The 21,385-nt window shown below is 42.1% G+C and overlaps 1 protein-coding gene across 1 annotated transcript in view; it reads right to left on the bottom strand.

Moving 5' to 3' along the window:
• Nucleotides 1-4,279: 4,279 nt before the first annotated feature.
• The window catches only part of KIAA0586, a gene marked incomplete at both ends in the record, with an annotated part of 64,354 nt that continues 47,248 nt past the window's right edge, over nt 4,280-21,385 (bottom strand). The window contains one exon of the mRNA XM_079537356.1: nt 4,280-4,425. Coding sequence (XP_079393482.1) covers nt 4,280-4,425 — 146 coding nt within the window. The remainder of the gene's footprint in view (nt 4,426-21,385) is intronic.

Below are 21,385 nucleotides of genomic sequence, written 5' to 3' on the forward strand. Positions count from 1 at the left end.
GATAGGCTGCCACTCAGCCTGCAAAATCCCCCCTCGCTGCAACGAGCATCTCCCAGAACCCATTAACAATAAGCTATAAATCATGGTTGCAGTGCCAAGATCTTCATAGGGTGATCAGACAGCGGGCTATCCAAGTGATAAAGGCTGTAGGGTAAGGACAACATGTATATTATGTATATATATATATATATATATATATATATATATGCATAAAGGAACAGGTGTCAATCAAGGGAACATCTTTCAGCTGCCAATATGAAATCAGTGTGCTGTGATGGCAGAGCAGGGAATAAGCCCACAGATACAACAGCAGCACATCCCCACACAGGGGGCACTGCCTGTGGCCCTTTTGGTTTCTAACTTAAATATGTAAATGTTTTGAATGCCCCCTTCCTGAAGGCATTCAAGGCCAGGCTGGATGGGGCTGTGAGCAGCCTGGTCCAGAGGGTCTATAGCAGGGGGTTGGAACTAGATGATCTTAAAGGTCCCTTCCAAACTATTCTATGATTCTATGAAATATGAAGCAATTGCTGCTATAATAAGAAGGCAAAAGAAGGACAAGCCTGGAGAGGCAGACTAGAGCCCTGTCCATCTGAAGAAGTCATAGAAAATTGGCCAGAATTCCCTCTGGCTTAGTAGTATCTCCTCATTTCAAAAATGATGGTGCCACTGGTCTTGACAGAAACAAGAGAATACTGAAACACAATGGTTGGCTCAAAGACAACACAGCATCAAGATTCGGGTCACATATGGTCACACTTTTGGGACCAAAGAGGCAATATCTCATCCAAGTTCTGGAAGGTGGGGAAGGCGTTGACACATGATCATAACAAGGAGTATTTTAGAGGCAAGCTATGAAAGATATATGTTTAAATCAGGAGTGCACCAAAAGAATGGGATAAAAAAAATGAGAGAATCATAGAAACATACCTGCTGGCCAGTATAAAAATCACAAGCTTATGAAGTAGCTTTCAGTCCTACCTATAAAACTCTGTTGCACCTGTATAGAGAAGATGAACTTCTCATGTCATTTCAGTACAGTAGGATGCAACCCTCTTGCCCTTCTGTCTATTCATGTCTAGTGTTAACAGAGAGCTGTTAAATAGCTGCAGGGTTCCAGCTCTGAAGCAGATACATTTCAGAGTGGGATCCAGCAATTTTTTGCACGTGTGTAATTTCAAACATCTGAGTACTTAATTCACAGGGAGAAGGCTGGCATGTACATCTTTACCAAGGCAGGACAGAAACGTTATCCTATATTGATCTGTAAAGCACCTTGGAAGGTTAGCACCACGTTTTCAGCAGCTAATTTTGACAACTTCAACCTCTCAGCTCTGAAGGTGAACAGCAGTAATAAAAGCCTCACTTTATCCAATTTCCCCAATTCAGATAAGATTAATCGCGTGCACGAAATGCTCTGCTTCCTACGCTGAAAACCAAGATAGATCAGCTGAACAGGGAAAGGTGACGCTGGCATCAGACGATCAGCTTATGGATCCACCCATTCTCCTCACTGCTGCCACCTTAATCACACAGCATCTCTTTTTACTTAGAGCAAGAGAAAGAAATTGGTTTCTGAGCACCTCACCTCCGGGCTGCCACATTTTTACCAAAGCTTGAAAATGACTTCAGCAAGTAAACACTTCTGACATTTCAGTTTTGCACTTTCATATACTGTGAGTTCAATCTGTGAGCAAACGCCCTGGTCCCAGTGCTTTCCTAATGTTAAGACTCCAGTGAGGTTCACCAGGAATTCAGCTGAACCAAAACATAAAGGCAGGGTTTTGGTTTCCACGCTGCAATCCTGAAATCCAATAACAACCTCCTCCCCCCAGCCCTCTGCTGCTGAGAATTAACTGAAAAGTATAGCTGTGTAGAGGTGGGTTTTTAATACTTTTCCTGGATGGAATTCTATTTGATGCTGCTAAGCTTTGATGACATACCCCAATGACTTGCTTGGAAGAAATCCATTTAGCGAGCTTGCAAATCATGCTGTTTCAGTTCTGTGAGTGCCCATGAGAAATGTGCATTTTCAATCATAAGAGCTGCAGAAACAAAATGGAACTTGAAGAGGCAGACAGATGAATTCCTTATCACGGCTTGGCTGTGTTCGCAGAACATGTGCTTACCATTTCAAACTCCGGAAAACTATTTACAGGGATCTGAAATACAAGACTGAATCCAAAAGTAAGAAATAGATACATTTCTAGAAGATGCATTTTATTTTCCCATTTCAAAGGAAAAAATGAGAGCCTGATTAAAAACAAAGCAAAGCCCCCAACCCCCACGCAGCCTTTAGTTTGTTCCTAGGGATTATAAATAGTCCCTTGTAATACGATCTATGCACGGGTGCCAGATTTACAGAGGTTCCCTTATGTTTATTTGGCAGGATAGGTTGTTTTGGGTAAGTTTGGGGGAAAGAAAAGCAAATACTTTGCGCTTTCTCCACCTCTCACAGTTCACTGTGAGTGGTAAATGGAGATTGCTGTGGGCGAACAATTAGCACATCCCAGTGCCACAGCATCATCCCACCAGCACCACCTAAATCGCTCTGCCAAGCACACAGGGGCTTCCAGAGATACTTATCAGTCATGCTGAGGTGAGACAGTACATAACTCTAGATGGAATTTTCAAAGCCAGTTGAAATCAGTCTTTACTGGGCATTTTCTTGCATATTCACCTAAAAACACAGCTTGTTTCTACACATCCCAGTCAATGACAATACCTTTGACTTAAATGCATTTGTTTCCAAGAAGAGGAAAAAGAAGAGAATTAGAAAAACATGTGCAATGCTCAGCACTGCAGCCAGCAAAACCTGACACAGCCGTTATCGTGGTATGGGACAACTGCCTTTCCCCCCAGCCAGGGCTGTCTCACCCCTCTGTGTGCTCTGCTTGCCTGGAGATCCGTCTGCTGTCTCCTGTCTCACCCCTGGTTCAGCTGTCTGTGTTCTTGATTCTGTAACTGTACTTTGGTGAAACACAGTTCTGATCCAGGCCGACAGCTCTGGGCACAGGAGCAGTGCGGCTCATTTCACACATTTCCCATTTATGCTGCAACAAAGGGAATCTAAATTATATATTAGCGTTTTCAAAAACAGAGCAGGGAACTTGGAACATAATTTCATCAGAGATTTTCTCTTGGAGGAAAGGTGGCTTAAGGAGCTCTTGCCATCCCCACTGCATTTCCGTACCCCATAGGTAGTTCCAGTGCAACTCAGTGGTCACAGCGCTGATGGGTTGATGGTTGGACCAGATGAGCTTAGAGGTCGTTTCCAGCCTTAACGATTCTATGATTCGTGACACTGTATGGTGAAAACCAACCCCCAGTAATGCTGTCACTCTGGTATCTTTTCATTTCTTAAAGTGATGTTACATGAAGCCTGCCACGCTTTTACCCCCAAACCAAATCTGCTAGTTACATGTCTGTCAAGACAGACAAGAACACAACTCTATAACGTGCTCAAAGGACTTCCTTTAAAATTGAATCGTCTGGATATTACTGACCTTGAATGGTTGAAGCTCTCTCTTTTTCCATTTCCCTTTGCAGGTTTTGCAGCAAATCAACCGAACCTTGTGTCAATGAGATCAAAATAGAGCCAACAGGAACTTTAATCTGTCTCTGCTACAGAGAGATGAAATCAGTGCAGGCTCCATAAAATAAGAGTAATGGAAACTGTTCACGGTTATGAGTATCTGCAACAACAAAGTGTCTCCCATTAAGTGATGCACTGAAGCTGCGCAGATGAAGCTATATGCTCTGGCACCACAACGAGGTACAAGTCAACCAAAAAGGAGTCGTTTTTCATAGCTTTTGAGAGCCGAGTTCTGAAGATACCTATAAAAACACAATACTGATACAAAGACTTTGGTTTCATGTACGTTTTCCTCTGCCTCCCCATTTCAACTGTACTGATACTGTGCTGAGCCAATTGGTTTTTTCCACCATTGAGAGAGACCTTTGCCATGGATTTTAATACTGATCCTTTTCACATTCATGCGTGCATACAATAAATATTTAAAGGACCTTCACATTCATTGACTGAAACACAACGATTCCAAAAGAACAGCATTTTATTTGCTTAAAAGCATTTGTTATATTCACAAACAGAGCCATTGCCTGAATTTACAGTTGTAACAAAATTATTAGAAAAATAGTAGAAAACAAGCAGTTCTGAAAGACCAGTGTTTGGATAAAACAGCCAGATTATCACACAAGGCTGACAAATGTTCTGAAGACAAAACCTTCAGACAGTGATTGTCATAAAAAGCCATACGCCTTAAAATGTATCTGCCCCTGAAGAATCTGAATCCCCATGAATGCTACTTATACTTTGTGTCTGGTCATCTATATTCATGGAAGGCAGCTTCACTGACATCCTTTCTGCAGAAACGTGTGAATGTAAATGTGGGACAACACTTTCTCCTAGGAAAAAGAAAAAAAAAAGCAGAACAAAACCACGTTATTTGCAGCCTACAACATACACAACTTAACTGTACTGAATTCACCTCCATATCACATCACCTCATGGGAATACAAGGAGACAGACATGCTCACTGTCCACAGTTTTGAGGCATTTCAGAGTATGCTGATTTAGCCATCACAGTTTTCTTGATAAGACAACAAAGGGATGAATATCTACGGATACAAAGGATGGACTGTATTTACACCTACCTACACATGTATACATGCTGTGAAAAGTCACAGCAGTGCTCAGTCCCCATCTGGGAAGCACTACAGGGAGAGAAAACAACCTGCAGGCAGGTACCGGAGGTAGGGAGGAGGGTGATGGGCAGAAGTTACTGCATTTAGCCCCAGGAAGGAGACAAGATGCGTCAGTTTGTGGAGCTGAGGGAGCAAGACGTGAATCAGGCTCCAGACAGGAAAAATAGCATTGGATGAGTGGTATAGCATTCATAGCATTCACAGAACCAGAAAGAGTGTTTTGAGATTGCAGTTGTCCTTGGGATATTTATTTTAAATGCAGCAGCTACAAGCAAAACAAACATACATGAGTCTGTGCTCAACAGCAAAGGCCCTTCTGGAGTTTGTTCTTTTTCCAGTGAGCTATAACAATCCTCCCTTCCTCTATCACAGGTGAGGTAATTAAAACATTATTTTCTCAATGAAAAAAAAAGAAAGCTAGGCTTCCTTTCACCCCACTTAATTATCTACTATGTCACTATAGTGGTAATCTGCTTTCATCTGCCTTGTAGCAAAGCACGCTCCAAACGACTAATTAAAATAACAAAAACCCACTGCTAAAATAAAATTTCATTGGGTGTTTTTCATGTTGGAGCAGCTGCCAACAGCCTAGGAAGTCAAACACAAATGAAGCCAGAGATGGTAAAGCCAGTTCATGGAGCAGCCTGTGTCAGCTGAGCCTCCTGCACCTCGGGATGGCAGCAATAGCACAGGAGCATGCGTGTGACCCCTGGGAACCATGGTCACCTGCCTGCCACAGCTGCTCACATGCTCTGCAAGAAGCAGGGGCTGTAGTTTGACCACCATCCTCACTTTCTGGATAGCCTTCTTCACTCCCTTCCTGAAACCCTCAGCACGGCGCAGATGCCAAGGCTTGTGTTGGCGTGGGCCCAAGCAAATCTAACACAGCAGCAGGAAGATGGCATGAGAAATTCAACATGTTCTGAACGTGATTCCAAAGCACATTACAGTAACACCACAAGGATGTGCAAGTAACATATGCGTTTTGTTTTTCCAGCAGTACTTCCATGAGCTTAGTCTGTAACCACGTTCGCATGACAAAAATAGGTTACTCAGAAGGGGAACAGAAGAAAAGCAAAAGCTTTTATTTGGTTAGACGTGAAGCTGACACACAGTAAAGACATGGATGTGTAATGCCCAAGGAAGTCCTGTAAATCATCCGAGACACCAAAGCAGCGCTTCAATTCCGCATGTAGGTTGATGCTTTCAAAGCTTGACTTTGTTAATAATTTCCACAGCCATGTCATATTCCATGAGGTCATTGTTTCAACAGCTGTTTTCAGGTTTGTTAAAAAAAAAAAGGGGGAAAAAAAAAAAGAATATTCCCTTATCCCAAAGGCTCTGCAGTAACTTTGCAAGCATTTGACTCCGGGGTGCTGAAAGACCCTATGATATCAGTCTACATTCTTCTTAACACGTACTCTAATATATTTTACAGACGTACTGCAGTTCAATTTTATGACAGATGTAAAATGCTAAAAGGACAGAGAAATCAACAGAATAATTCCATCTGCTTGCTCAGCTGAGAAATTAGCAGGTCCTGAGTAATCCAAACATCCCTAAAGAAAAGTGTAAGAAATAACCAAAGCAAACACTTCTTGAAGTCTGAAGTCTTTGACTGTGTTAAGATACGAGAAAAGACAGAACCTAGATTTTCAGCACTTTGACTGTAAAATATGATGGATATCCTGTTTCACCTACTCAATAAGCTCGGCTCCATGACTGTAACCTTCCAAGACACAAAGCCGCTAGTCCTACCACCATGTGGGCCCGAAGATGAAACTGTTCTGTTACCCCACACGTGCTTTATCATTTTCACCTCTCCCTGAATCTAACCTCTGGCACGCACTGTGCACACATACAGAGATGCCTGTGTGGATAAATACACAAACACGAGCATGCAGGCTTAAAATGCTTATTTCTATGTTCACACACAAGCTTTTAAGCAGACATATTTTCCAGTGTCTATACTGAGCTTTTGCTGACCATCAGTGATGGAGCTTGGACAGTCCTTGTCCAGGTCCTTAACATGATACTCCATTTCATTTCTTCCCTCCCCCCCCATCAGAGAACAGCTCACAACCAAGCCTAAGAAGCTTTCCTCTTACACACCAAACCCTTCACAGTCATAAATATGCACACAGCATTGGTGCTTAGAACCTTCTGATACGCCATAAAATAAATATGGAAAATTCCTCCATTTACAAAGCAGGGCAGGGCAGGACGATTGGTGATCTTCACAGCTTTTTCTCTTTAGAAGTTCTGGAAGTACTCAAAACAATTTTGTAATCATGTACTTAGATGTATTTATAAAACTTTTCCTTGTTAAAATCCAATAAATGGAATGAGTGATCCCAGGTGACCTCCACTTCTCCGAATTCACTGTCACCATCTAAAAGAATACTTTCGTATAAACTGTGAAAACTGACACCCTTCCTACGTGTGTTTAAGGGACTCTGCCTGGTAGAAACTCAACGGTGACTGAAAACATCTTGATGACCCACTGATGGAAAATGTCAGATCTGCGATTAGGGATTTTGCCTGTGCTTGGCAATCTATAACAAATTCGTGTACAGTACTAAATTTCCAGATCTTTGTTTAACAGAAACATAAAAATTAATGGTGTGTCAACCATCCAGTGACCTGTGAAGGGAGTTTTTCTCTAAGACATACCGTCACACAGAGAGTATGCTATATACAAGTGTATCGTGAATGTATGCCAAATGGAAAAGGAATTAAACACGCTGAAGGGAGGTTTTGTTACTCATACCATATGGCAACAATAAGAACAAAGAAAAATGTTTAAATCTTTCCTTTTAAATTTTTAGATTTGGCAAAATAAAAAGACTAAACAAGTCTGACTTTTAAGCCAAATAAAAACCATGTGCTTTAACTCCTTACGGTTGGTGTCCATACATTAAATAAAGTTTCCATTTTTAATTTATCAAGAGGTAAATCAGACCCTTATCAATAAAAGGGCTTATCTTCACAGACAATAAATAGGGAGGATTGGGACCCAGGTTATTGTTGTAGTTTATAACTGGGACTATAATTACTCTAGTTAACTGCATATTACTTCCTGAAGTTTATGAACAACCATCACCCTCCAGAACCCTTTCTCTACTCTTTTTCCGATGTAAAAACTGAAGCAGCTAACTTCTAGAACAAGAATAACTTTCCAAGCATATGAAAAAAACAAGTCCACTGCAGAACTCCCATTCCTTTAATAGCACGGGCTGATACGAACGGCTTGTTTCTTCTCCTGCCAGGTTCCAGCTGCTTCACTTTGTTTATTACTGACTTCAAAGATTAAAATGCTGTCCTGTCCCAACAAATAACTTCCTCCAGATGGCATTATCTCAAGTGTTCAGAGCACAGGGGATAGCACAGCACCTGCAAATCTGTAACTCGGCATCTTAAAATCCCCAACGAAAGTGCCTTAATAGTTTTTACTCCATCCTTCCCCCATTTTGTCCACTCATTTTCATACCTAGTTGTACAGTTATTAAGCACAGCAAGGCAAGAAGCGGTATTTTCTGCAAAGTCAAGATTATTCCAGACTTAATGGGTTGATATATATCAATAAGAAACAGGCATATTTTGATGTAAGCAATCCTGAAGGCTGAACTGAAAAGAGAAAATATACTGCAATGTCAGTCATGTTGCTAATTATATTATAAGAAACAGTGCTTCCAGTCAAGTCTCATGTCAAGCTATACTCTGTATACTGAATACATAACTCAATGTTTCTAGGATTTAATGGCTTATACAGTTGAAAGTTGGTCTGGTAAGGAACTGGTCAGATGGCATCAAGATGGCAAAGAATACAACATTCTCAGAAGGGAGCTCAACCATCAGTGGCTTCTGAAATAACCCAGCCATTTGGGTAAGATTATTCTCCCCTCATTAGAAACCACAGGTCCTCCACTCTTCTAGCCCTGGCCCACTTCCACCTTGAATTCATGTGCACGTTTATGCTATTATGGAGAAGATGTCCTTTCCCAGCTCAGCCAAAAATGAAGCAAAAATGTTTAAGCACGTGTGACTGTGATCTCACTGCATAAATGCACTGCTTAGCACAGGGCTCTTGAAGGCAGGTCAGATCTCTGGCTTCCATGGGGTTAGAAACACAAAAGCAACAGAACAAGATGCTCTGCAAATGCGAGCAGTTTTGTTCTCTAGCTCAAAAACAGATCATCCATAACTTAAATGCTTTCATGACAAATAGAAAATCCTCTAGGCAAACTGAGGCCAAATTTCCAGGGCTGAGTTACACGAAAGGGATAGATTTACAATTAAAACACATCAGATATTCTACAGAAATGGACTGATATCTGCAGGATTTGAGCCAAAAAATGTCTGGATCTAAAAGCATGAGTCTACTGCTTGAGCTGAAAAAACGGTTTCATTCTGGAAAACTTCAGCCAACTCATAAAATCCAATAAGTGGGCTACAGCCACCAGAGGAGACAGAAAACTCCATACTGTGAGTTCAGCTGAAGGTTTGACCTAAACTTGGCAAATTCCATCTTCACATGGTGTAGTGTACTTACGGAAATTGTGTGTACATACACACAGAAAATAAACATGCAGACACACACACTCTTTTCTCTTTCTTGTTTGTTTGTTTAAACTCCAATGTATATCCTGCTTATAAACATTTGGGAAAAGGAAATAAATCAGATCCTGAGTCAGTACAGGAGGGTGGGGTATGGGCGAAGCAGGGAACGCGTTTTACAAAGCAGAATATTTGAAAATGATTTTTTCCTCCTCTCAAGTCTGAGTTCAAGGTTCAGCGGTTTTCCAAAACATGTTATATTCCCACCAATAGTAACACTAAACAGAACGAAAACTAGAAATACATAAAATAAACTAGAACCAGATTGTTCAAAATCCTAACGGAGTTGTTGGAGACCGGTAGGGAAGGGCAGACAGAAAGCAGCTCCAAAAACATCTAGGAATGAGATTGCAGAGTTTACTAAATAAATATTTTCTTTTGGTGACTAAAATCTACCCTCCTCCCTTCAATCTGACATACTTTGTGCTGTACAATATCTCACTGTTCAACAATGAAGTTCCCTGGCTGCAACTCTTGCTGTTGTTTCCCAGCAACTCACTTCCAGAAGATGTGCAATGATCTTTCCGTACAACTGCAATAATTATTAATACAAAGAAGAAATAGAAAAGTCAGCTCCAATTCTCCTTGCAGAAGCCTGTGATTTTTGGGACGTGAACATGAACACTCATTTTGTAACTTGTATGCATTGCTTGTTTCTTGATTGCAACCATTTTGTTGTAAAACAGGGAGAGGAGGGGTCATCTGCAGTAGACCTGGAAACAGCAAGTTTTATTCAGAGGTAAAAGAGACAGTGAACAAGACAGCAGAAGGAACAGCAGGTACAGCAACACTAGAAAAATACCACGAAAACAAGCATTTTGTGCAAGGCTTGAGGGAGCAATCTCTCAGTCCACAAAAAAACCCAGGTAAACAGCTGGTGGGATTGGAAAAATCTGACAAGTGATCATTAAAAGCCATATATTCATCTTTTTTCTTTTTCTTTTTTTCATTTTCTGCAAAATCTAAAGGTGAATGGATGGGAAAGTAGTAATATAAAAGCAACACATACAGCTCTGCTATTCACACCTTCATGTTTGGGGATCCAAAAGACATTTTCATGCCTGCTGTCAAAGCAAAGCAAAACAAAGCTCAAGGAGGAGGAACTTTTTATTGGGAAGGTTGAGCAGGTAGCATGAGAACAAGAGGAAATGGTTATAAACTGGAAGAGAGTAGATTTAGACTAGATATTAGGAAGAAATTCTTATAGTGAGGGCAATGAGACACTGGAACAGGTTGCCCAGAGAGGCTGTGGATGCCCCCCTCCCTTGAAGCATTCAAGGCCAGGCTGGATAGGGCTGTGAGCAGCCTGGTCTAGAGGGAGATATCCCTGCCTACAGCAGGGAGGTTGGAACTGGGTGGTCTTAAAGGTCCCTTCCAACTCAAACCATTCTATGATTCTGTAAGAAAATGGACTCATACAACCAATAGCACGAATTCACATTAATTCTGAAATGAAGTTACACAGACCTCCGTCAGGATGCAGAGTCATTCAGTACAACCTAGCAGTAAGCTTGGCTCCTCTGAGGCGGCTTATCTTTACATATTAATTGCAGTACTACTGCCTGCACCTTATCTACACCGTACCACAGTGCTAGACATAATAGTGTTTGTAGCCTACATGAGGAGTGTCAAGTTAAAAAAAAATCAAAGCACCTTCATAAAAGTTCCATGACTTGTTTTTATTTCGAAATAATTAAACAATAATTTACACAAGCTGTTAAGAGTTGGACAAACAAATTCTATAATGCCTCACAGCAAATCAGGCTTGCAATGGGTTTGAAAATGAGCATCTTCCCAAGGTGTGGTGAAATGAAGATGGGTGTCCCAGTGAGGGAATCCCAGAAGTGACATTCTTTATAAGTAAGCATACCTGCTAGCAGACCTATTGGGTTACTCCAGAATCCACTCCTGTCTCAGAATTTTTGTTTGGGTCAGTGTGGCCCATGCACTGCACTACGATGGCTTTCATGCAGCCTTTGATGTGCAGTTGTCCATATCACTTGGGATGGGTGCACACACAGTTCAAGACAAACAGCAATCAGACAAGTTCTGTGTGTTGCAGGTCAAGACTGAGCATGTTCTCTGCAGTGATGTTCGCACTGCATGTGCTTAGTAAACATTATCTGCTATCCGGCTCTATTAACTCAGCTCATCTATTAAGGCCAGCTAGGAGACTTTTAAAAACAATTGTTAGGAATGTGAGACAACAAACTGCAGAGCATGGGCAAGAAGCCAAGAGCTACTTTCTATCACTTAAAAACGTGATGAGATTCCTTGATGCACTCTCTCTCAACCAAACAAGTGGATTTCCTGGCCAGAGAGTTACATTCTCTCCAGCCATGGCAGCAGTCATGTCAGCATGAAAGCTCTGCGATGGACATCAGGAAGAGAAAACCTTCTGTACCACACAGCCCCTCCAGCAGTGCTGCAGGGCAGAATTTTCTCACTGTGAGTCACTCATCACCTATACTGAAGTCACCACTTGCATTCTTTTAACAAAAATCTACACCAGACCTACTCAGAATAAAAAGCTGTTCAAATGACAAGTGTTTTCACAGAATCACAGAATCACAGAATTGTAGGGGTTGGAAGGGACCTCCAGAGATCATCGAGTCCAACCCCCCTGCCAAAGCAGGTTCCCTACAGCAGGTCGCACAGGTAGGCATCCAGGCAGGTCTTGAACATCTCCAGAGAAGGAGACTCCACCACCTCCCTGGGCAGCCTGTTCCAGTGCTCCGTCACCTCACTGTAAAGAAGTTCTTGCGCATGTTTGTGCGGAACTTCCTATGCTGCAGTTTCCAGCCATTTCCCCTTGTCCTGTCTCCACTCACCACTGAAAACAGTCTGGCCTCGCCATTCTGCCCCCCACACCTTAGATATTTATAGACCTGGATCAGGTCCCCAGGTCCCAGGTTTTCTTCTAGATGATCACTGTCACCTAGCTGTAATCCTCCATTCTACAGATGTAAATATTCACAGGACCTTGTGCATTTGTTTTGATCTTTTTTCACTTTTAAAGTCATGGGATTCTGCATATGGAAACGGTTTGCCAAGACTGCCATTACTGTACCAACACTAGAAAAATTTGGCATATTAAAAAGCCCATAGCTACAGCACAATTACTCAATTTTTGTAATTGCACCCTTTAAAAAGATTATGATTTTTTTTCCCCATAGCAAAACAAGACAGAACAAATCCAGCCCTATGCAGTTTTGCATTTTGCAATTCTGCACAGACATTTCTAGCACGCGTGCCCACAAACTTGTTAGAAAGATCTCCCTTCAAGACTTATGTTAAATAGCAGAAGGTGGCAATTGAAGATCTTAATATTTGTGCATATCAATTAACTCTGAAAGATGTATGAAGAATAAGTAATTCTAGGAAATTTTAAGTGGCAAATAATTTTTCCATTAGGTCAGAAAGAATACTACAGTAATCTACACCAGCATTATGTTAAAATAAGGAATACATTCAATGTCTTTACTAGCAGATGTGCTGGGACAGAGTTAACGTGCAAAAGTTCAGACCTTATTCTGCCAAAGGGTATCCAAAAGTTCCCTCGTAATGAGCACCCAGCATAATGACAAGTAATGCTGTCTACAATCCAATACTCTGGACCAGAAAGTTGGAAATGTTTGACAGCATTTTTTTTTCTTTCTTGTGCTATTTTAACATTTGCACACGTCAAGAATGTTTAAACTTTGTGAGTAACGATAAGCATTCCTCCTTGGAAAACAAAACAAAAACCAAAGCCTGTTACACGGGAAAGAATAAAACAAGATTCCTTTGCAATACTCTGTAAAAGAACTCACAAACAGCTTTAAATCAATAGAGACAATGAACTGCAGAAACACGTTGCTCTACAGCTATGCTACCAGTTTAGCACACTGCACCCCCTTCCTAACTTCCCACATTGCTGCTTATTGTAATGGCTCACGCATCCACTCCTGCCAGTTGTTGTACAAAGCAAAGAAAGGCACTGCAGACTGCTCCCTCTAACACTGTGCTTCTGGAAGATGCGGTGACCAGCGGCTCCCCACCAGCACCAGTAAAACCAACAAACTGCTAGCAACCCTGGAGCTGCTCTACAGTCTTCAAGCAGCAGCCAGGCAGCGCCTCCTGGGACACAAACATAGCTACTTAGAATCACAGAATCATTTGAGCTGGAAGGGACCCTTAAAGGCTAACTGCTCCAACTCCCTGCTACATGCAGGGTCACCTACAGCTCAGTCAAGAGCCCGGAGGCTGGTCTAACCTGAAATGTAAGCCCCGCTCACATCGGGTTCTCATTTGGGCAGATGTTCTTTACTTCTAAAACTATCCACATATACAAAAGTTGAAGCATTAATTGATGGTGATAATTCTTTGTAGTCCCCCGTGCCAACTTGCTTTAGAAAGCCTTGCAGCTCTTTGACAGTCACTCTTCCCAGCCCAAAGTGTTGGTGCCAATCTTGGCTTGTACTCGGTTCACCAGTAGGTTTCTTCATTGCTTTGGGCCACATGATTAATAGAGCTCGTAAGCTGTCTGAATGAAATTCATTTATCACTTGTCTAGGTTTAAATATTCCTGGCCACAGTACGGGGAAATCTGCACTGGAACAGAAAGCAAGAGGAACTCAAATAGGCATGCATGGGAGCGGCTGCTTGCAGTGGTGTGAGTGCTGCATGCCAACTTGTGACTCAGTTAGGTGAATGGGGCAGATCTGTGGGGCTGCACACTCTGCAGCTCCTGAATTCAGCTAGTTACAGTTTGTAGGAACAGCAATTATAGAGAGCTCCTTAAGAAAGCACCTTTGCAAACCCTCTATAGAACTGACAACAACATAAAGCCAATTGTTTACAACAATCCTAATCTGTCACAATCACACCCAGTGTGCAACTACAAAATGCACAGGGGTAAACCATTCCTATTAACAAGTTCTGCAGTCCTGAAGTTGAAGTGAGCTTGTACCAAACACGCAGTTCTGCAAAGGCAGCAGCTGAAGTCCTGGGCTTACAACATTTGCAAGTGAAGAAATAGGATCTAACTTAGCTACATGGGTACCACAGGTGTATGCGAGTCTATACAAATCTTAATGCTGAATAAAATCACCTATGAGTCATTCAGGTCCATAAGTAATTACAATTTACTGTTATAAGCCAAGGGAATTTCAATAATTTGATTTTAAAGCAGCTCATGGAATTTAGTGGCTCCCTGGTAACTTACTTGAAGCAAATTTCTTTCCATTACGTATTAATTTTATACATTCCTCTGCACTCCCAAGTTTAGGAACACTCAGATAAATCAATCTGCTTTCATGCCCTTTCTATACACACTCATAGAAGAAGCAAAAATTTAAAATGCATTGTTTGTTACCTTTTTTCTTTCTGTCCCTCTTTGTTTCCCTCTCTTCAATACAGACTGAAAGAACGTGATTCCAGAATACAGTTACAAATTCAATACATGCACTCATTTGGGAACATATTTCCCCTCACTAAGACTTATGCCACACAACAGCCTACGCAAGAGCAGAGAAAAGCAAATGCTTAGAGATCATCACTCTGAATGGCACTGTTATTTGATGCAATTAGGTTGTTTTCAACCATATTTAAGGGAGAGAACGCACATGCTGCAAGGCCTCTCAGAACAGGACTGTCTCCTAGGATGAGGAAAGCCTGGGGTCACGCCTGGGGCCCCTCGAGGGTTCTGTAATGCAATCTGTAATACAGTTTTACCACCCTACAGGTTAGAGAGAGTTGTCCAATCCCTGTTCCATCAGGAGAGAAACAAGTCCATGCAGACTTGCTGCTCTGTATTTTCAGAGAGCTACTTTGAAAGCAAGCAGAGTCATAGCCGAGGTGTAGTGTGATTCACACAGCCCACATTTATCACACTCAGAAAGCTTCCTGACCACTGCTGGCAATATATTCTCAATCTGATAAGAAAAGTCCCTATTAAGAATCATTTGCTTGTTTAATTTTCACTTATTGAGCTTTAATGTACCATAAAAGTAAGTAATTACAACGGTGCCTTAAATAAATATTGCTTGTCTTGCACTCACTAATGTTTTAGAAGAACACGTAACTGCCTCTAGATACAGGAAGCTGCTGGAAAATAAAAACGGACCGATCACATAAACTCACGTAAGAGCTTTAAAGAATTCTTGCTAAGGACCGAGTTCAACAAAAAATGTATTCTGTTCACTGTACACACGACACCAATGGGAATAAGGGCCAGTTCAAGTTCTAAGTTACCATTACTTGGGTAATAGTTTCAAGCTGCAAGGCACAGCTGTATAGGCCCAGCCAGACAGGCTATCACAGCAATGCTTTGATAGCATGGGGCCCTTAAGTGTCAGGATATAGAAAAGGCAGCAGTTGTTGGCTGTGAAAACAGTCTGATACAAACCAGATGGGGACTTACTTGATGGGCAACACAAAGGAAAACAATTGGCTCATTCAACAAAGTCAGGCCACTGCCCCAGAGAATTAACAGAAGACAATAACAGTCAACCAGAGTTGATGCAAACAAGAAACAGCCATGTGGTTATGGTTTAAGGAATTGTTTCTCCTCAGACTAAACATAAAGTTTTGATTTCTAATTCTTATATTCATTAATTTCAGTCTAGTTTACAAGCACCCTCTTCCTCCAAAGCTTTCCGTGTAATTCACTTATGCAGCACCAGCCTTGGTGCACCTACTTAACCCAAAAAAATAATAAAAAAAACTCACACGAGAAGGCAGGCTGCATTAATCTAATGTTCCCTGAAGAATGCCAAGACCACAGACAGCTTTCAGAGCTGTGTCAGAACGACCCTGCAGATGCACAGCACACAGCGTGCTATCAGGCACACTCACTCTGAAGCATTTGCATGAATATGGATGCATATTTACCAATTCATTCTGATTTTAAGCAAATGGAGCCCAGTGGGTCATGTGCTGGGTAACTGGAGCACAGCTGTTCTCCCAGTTCTGTGAAGAGTTCTGTGGTGTTATTTATTTTACTTTCTCAGAAGTAAACACCAGATCAATTATGTTACCGCATAACGGCTTTGTTTGTCAGGCTACAGTTGGAAGTCTGTTAAAATAGCTATTATTAAACTTTTTTTGAAGTAATCAGAAATCTTAAAATTGGTTCTTTCAGTCATAGCTGAAAAAATCCCCAAGCCAGCCCCTTTTAGAAGCAAACTCGTAGAAGATTATGGTCCAAAATCTTAATTGCTCTTGCTGTTTTATTACAGGAAATATAAAAGTGACATGTGCAAAGGTATTTTGATTACAAATTACTTACAGAGATTGCACAATAAGTCAGACCACGGAGGGCCTTCTGCGATTTCACTCTCAGACTGAAAACATCTGAACTTTCTTTGCTTACGCTCCAGAATATTCTCTCCGGTGAGCTCTGCACTGCGGCGCTCTGTGCGTGCACAAAGTCTGACGGCACACACTGGAGGACAAACACACACTTGGGATGCCCAGCTCGGTGCACCTACAAATCGCAGTGACACAGAGATGTCCTGGTTGCCTTCTGAAATCACATCATCCCGGGGTCTGTCAGCTCCAGCACACATCCCCCGAGCTTCGCTGCTGCTGCTGGCTGCTCTGTTGCTGGTTGACAGATTGCCAAGCAGGGCTGCACGATGCAAACTTCTCCTAAAGATACCACTCTGACCTACAGAATCGTCCTGGTTGGAAAAGACCTTCAAGATCACCAAGTCCAACCGCCAACCAACTGTGGGTATGCATGGAGTCTACTCTTTGTAAGTACTTCACTTTCCATGCAGGCTTGCAAAAAGCAGCTGAATTGAAGAGCTGAATGGATGCTCTCATTTCACAGCCTGTCATAGGGCAGACAGAGCTAGAGGGTTTGTCCTAAAAAAAGAAAAAGAGCTGCTGAACTAATGAAATACAAAGTCAGGGGCAAACTGCTCTCTTAACTGCTTCTGTCTCCTAGCTGCAGGGGTGCTCATGCCTGTGAGCATGGACTAAAATGCTGCCTTGGCTGCATTCAAAACAACCAGCACAGATCATAGGTAGAAAAGTACATTTTTGCTTCAGTTTCCTGCCATAAGCACAAAGCCAGTGCTTTAACAAAGCCGTTGTGTGCTGTGCTCTGTCTGAGCTAAAACATCTCTCCAGCAGAATCGTGAGGCTGATTTCCAAGAGCACAGCCAAATTCTTGAAACCTCCAATGAAGGGGAGGGTTGTCACATCATAGCAGAGAAGGTTTTGCCTGCAGTGCTGCTATTATTCATTTTTCACATCATATATATCGAGGTCAGAAGACATTTTTTTACATAGAGCTGCAACTTTCCTTGGAATCTTTTCGTCAGGCTGCTGCTAGATTACAAACCTCAGGAACAGAACAGCCTTTATCAGACTCTACCCACAGAGATACCGCCTGCCTTAGCCCTGCATTTAAAAGCAGATGGGAGAAGAGCAAAAATCTCTTTAAACCCTACATCTGCCTGCACAGACAGACCCCAGTGCTTCTAGCTCTTGTAAAATGAGCTTGGTGAAAGTGGATTTAGACAGCGTTCAGCAGAGACCGCCTCCACAAAGGCTGCGTGTAAAGGCAGCTGGGGCAGGAGAGCACGGCTGCCTGGCCATTAAGTGAGGACTCTCAACAGGAAACTCTTTCCCCTTCTTTTCTTACTGTTGTTTTTTTTTTTAACTCAGGAAGGAAGCTCCCTCTCCAGAAACAAGCATTCCCTGTGTAATCTCGCTGCTCGCATGTCTCCAGGATCGCTTCCAATTACTCAAACGAGCAACATGCACTCTAAAGAAGCTAATGGTGTATTTATGCTGTAACACAAGCTAGTAAATATTTCCCATTTATTAATTGTGATTTACATAACAGCGCACAATGGCAGCTGTTAAGTAAATAAAATAATTTTCTCAAGATCTGTAATTATGGTTTTACGATTATAAAAACAAACTAAATAACAGCAATGGAGCAAGCGCCAGCAAATTCCATGCCTTCTATTTCTACTGAAGATCCAGTGGCCTGACAAGGGACAGAAACTGCAGCTCTTTTACTGCCTTTAAAACAAACACAGCCCTGCCTATGTCTCGTGATAGGTACAGTGCATAAAATGAGGCCATGATGCACAACCCTGAGATTATTGCTTTACTGTAACAAGCAGGATGGAGGCCAGCAGGTCAAACCATATTAAGTCTAACCTGCTTTCAATGCGTCGTTTTGACCCAAAACATAAATGCAGTGCTCCCAGACTCTGGGTGGCCTGTGAGATGCACATTTCCATTGTTTGTGCATGGCTGATTATTATTTTGCACTGAAGATATGTACCTATCTGACCCTAAAACAGAAAGCATTAACAGAGAGTCAAAATTGTGCTGTACAAAAGAGAAACAGCGACCTTCCTGCAGCCAAGGCACTCGGAAATACATGCTTCTCACTGACCTGCTGTGCATTTTGTGTCACACTCTGCAACTTTCACTTAAGTTGTTTAGAACTGTCCATAAGAACAGCTCTTCCTGCTCTAAAAGTAAAAGAAAAGTTTTAGATAAGAGAAGGAAAGCAGTCTCTATACAACAAGAGATGCGAAGGTTCTCAATCTGAATTAATTTTTTAGGTAGACTTCTATTTTCTTCCCCTGAGTGACAGCACTCGTGATGAAAACCAGAGCACAGTAGTCTGCAGACAAAACAGAACCCACCTCCATTATTTATCACTGCTCCTTGCAAACGCAGCCACCAGAAGCATATTTTCAACAGGTATTTCAGAGAAGAGCATCTGTAGCATTTAATAGTATTTAATTAGAGGCAGCCTTTGTATTGCTGCAGCAAGAAGAAGGTACCAGAAAAACTTGGCCGTTGTTCAATGCATAAAGCAGGAGGGCTGCTTAGTCCTGGAGGATTCAGAAAAACAAATGAATAAAATACCAGCCAACTGCACTGCTCATGAGCATGAGAACTGCCATCGAGTCATGCACTCTTACAATATAATCAGCAATAAAATTAAAAAAAAAACTAATGTTGCAATTTGATTTGACAATTTGTGGATAGCAATCAACTAAGTATCCATATTACTGGCTCGGTAGGTTTCATTAAGAACAACTTTATAGCTACGCTTCTGCTCTGTTAGCAGTGCACAAACTTACAAAGCATTCAGTAAGAAAACAAAACAAATTTAATGGCTGAGAATGACAGCATTTGTAAATCTCCTTTCTCCTTCATAAAAGAGGTTTGCAAGCAAAGACTGCAGATTATTCATCGCTCACATTAAGCTGCCTCCACATGGCACGTATGCCGTCGCCCTGGTAATTTCTCTTCTACCCAGGCACTACACAAACAGCTGGCTCCTTTCGATTTTTATGCAGTGCTTTAAGAAGCTAAAATGAGAGTCCTCTACAAACAGGTAAAGCTGAAGGGTGTCCAGCTGCCTCTGCCAGAGATCAGCGCAGCCAGCGCAACCGGGACAGCAGAAGCTGTTCATTCTGTTGCTTTGCCCTCAGCCATGCACAAGCTACTAAATTATAAAGGGCAACATCTGCTTTCCCTGCCAACCAGCAAAATAAAACAAACACAGTGTGTGCTGAGGACAGAAAGCCTACATTTCTCCTATCGCCGTGCTGTAAATGTTTCTTCAAGTTGAAATATGTGTTTGTAATACTCCTTGTCTTCATCTGTCACCATACGGTATCCATGCAATTTGTCACCAGCCTCAAAGACTTCCTGGTCTGATACCGAAGCTTTTTATAAAAGAAATGCAATTTTCACACTGAAAAAGAAATGTGAGATAAGAGGCCTTCTTAAATGACTGTCTTAAATGCCTGTTAACCCAATCCAGGAAGGCAGCCTTTAAAGATACTACGGTGTCTCCGCCAAGCCAGCAGTGGGTCCAGCTGACACAGCTGGCACTGATGTACCAGGCTGCAAACTGCAGGGACTGAGGGTACAGTCACCTTGTTCAGAACGTTACCTTTGCAGGCTGTGATCTCTAGCAGAGGCATAGCAACCCCAAGCAAATGCTTTGCTGAGTAAAAAACAGCACTATTCATAGAATCACAGAATGCCTTTGGTTGGAAGGGATCTTAAAGATCACTGAGTTCCAACTCCCTGCTGTGGGCTGGGAGCTCAGGCTGCCCAGGGCCCATCGATAGGCTTGGCCACCACCAGGATGGGGCACCCACAGTTCTGGGCAGCAGTGCCAGGGCCTCACCACTCTTCAACTAAAGGATTTCTGCCTAACATCTAACCTCAATCTCCCCTCTTTACTTTTAATGTCATTCCTCAGAAAGCGTTTTGTTATAACGACACAGTGAGGCGCATCTTTAGAAGCAGTAGAAATCTCACTTCAAATTTGTCATTCCTGCTGAAGAACAGGCATGTGAATTAAAGCACTGCAAGACCACGCAAATCTAATGCTTCTCTGCAACATAAAGATAATAGAAGGTGGTGTGTTAAGGGACTTCATGCTGTGTATTCAACTGAGCAGCAAGTATCTGCCGTGACCTATTGCAACACACAGGCCACACAGCAGCTCAGGGTGCTTACTTTCTAGATGCACATCAGTTCCTTCTTATTAAACGATGGCACGGAGCTGTGGAACCATTAATTTGTGAGAAACTTCTCCCTCCACAGAGGAGCTAACTGGAAACAGCCCTCAGGCTGATGTAAGCATTGAGTACATGGGGAGTCTCTGTCCTTAGGTGGCTTGCCTGAGCCCATTAATTTGTGTGTGTGTGTCCCCCATTTATACAAGCAATATTTGTATGAAAGGGGAAAGCAGGTCAGCCCAGGCGGCTTGCTACCATCTGCTTTTATTCAGAGTTACTCAAGATCAGTGCCAGTGGGATCAGTGCCCATTTAGGGGGTTTATTGTGTGTATTTATTTTTTGCTCTTTACAATGAAGGCAACAGCAATTACTGTAAGTTTGTAAAAGTGCACACAAATCATAATACACAATACAAAGCTGCTTCAGTCAGATCCTAGCCTGTTTACAAATCCTCCACAGGCTGTGAGAAAGACTGCTTTGGCACAACTTGGATAGCCTGGTGAGGAGCCTGCTGGTGCCCAGGAGATCTCAGACTGTATCTG

The sequence above is a fragment of the Tetrao urogallus genome (genome assembly GCF_951394365.1).
Source record: "Tetrao urogallus genome assembly, chromosome: 6".
Lineage (NCBI taxonomy): Eukaryota > Metazoa > Chordata > Aves > Galliformes > Phasianidae > Tetrao > Tetrao urogallus.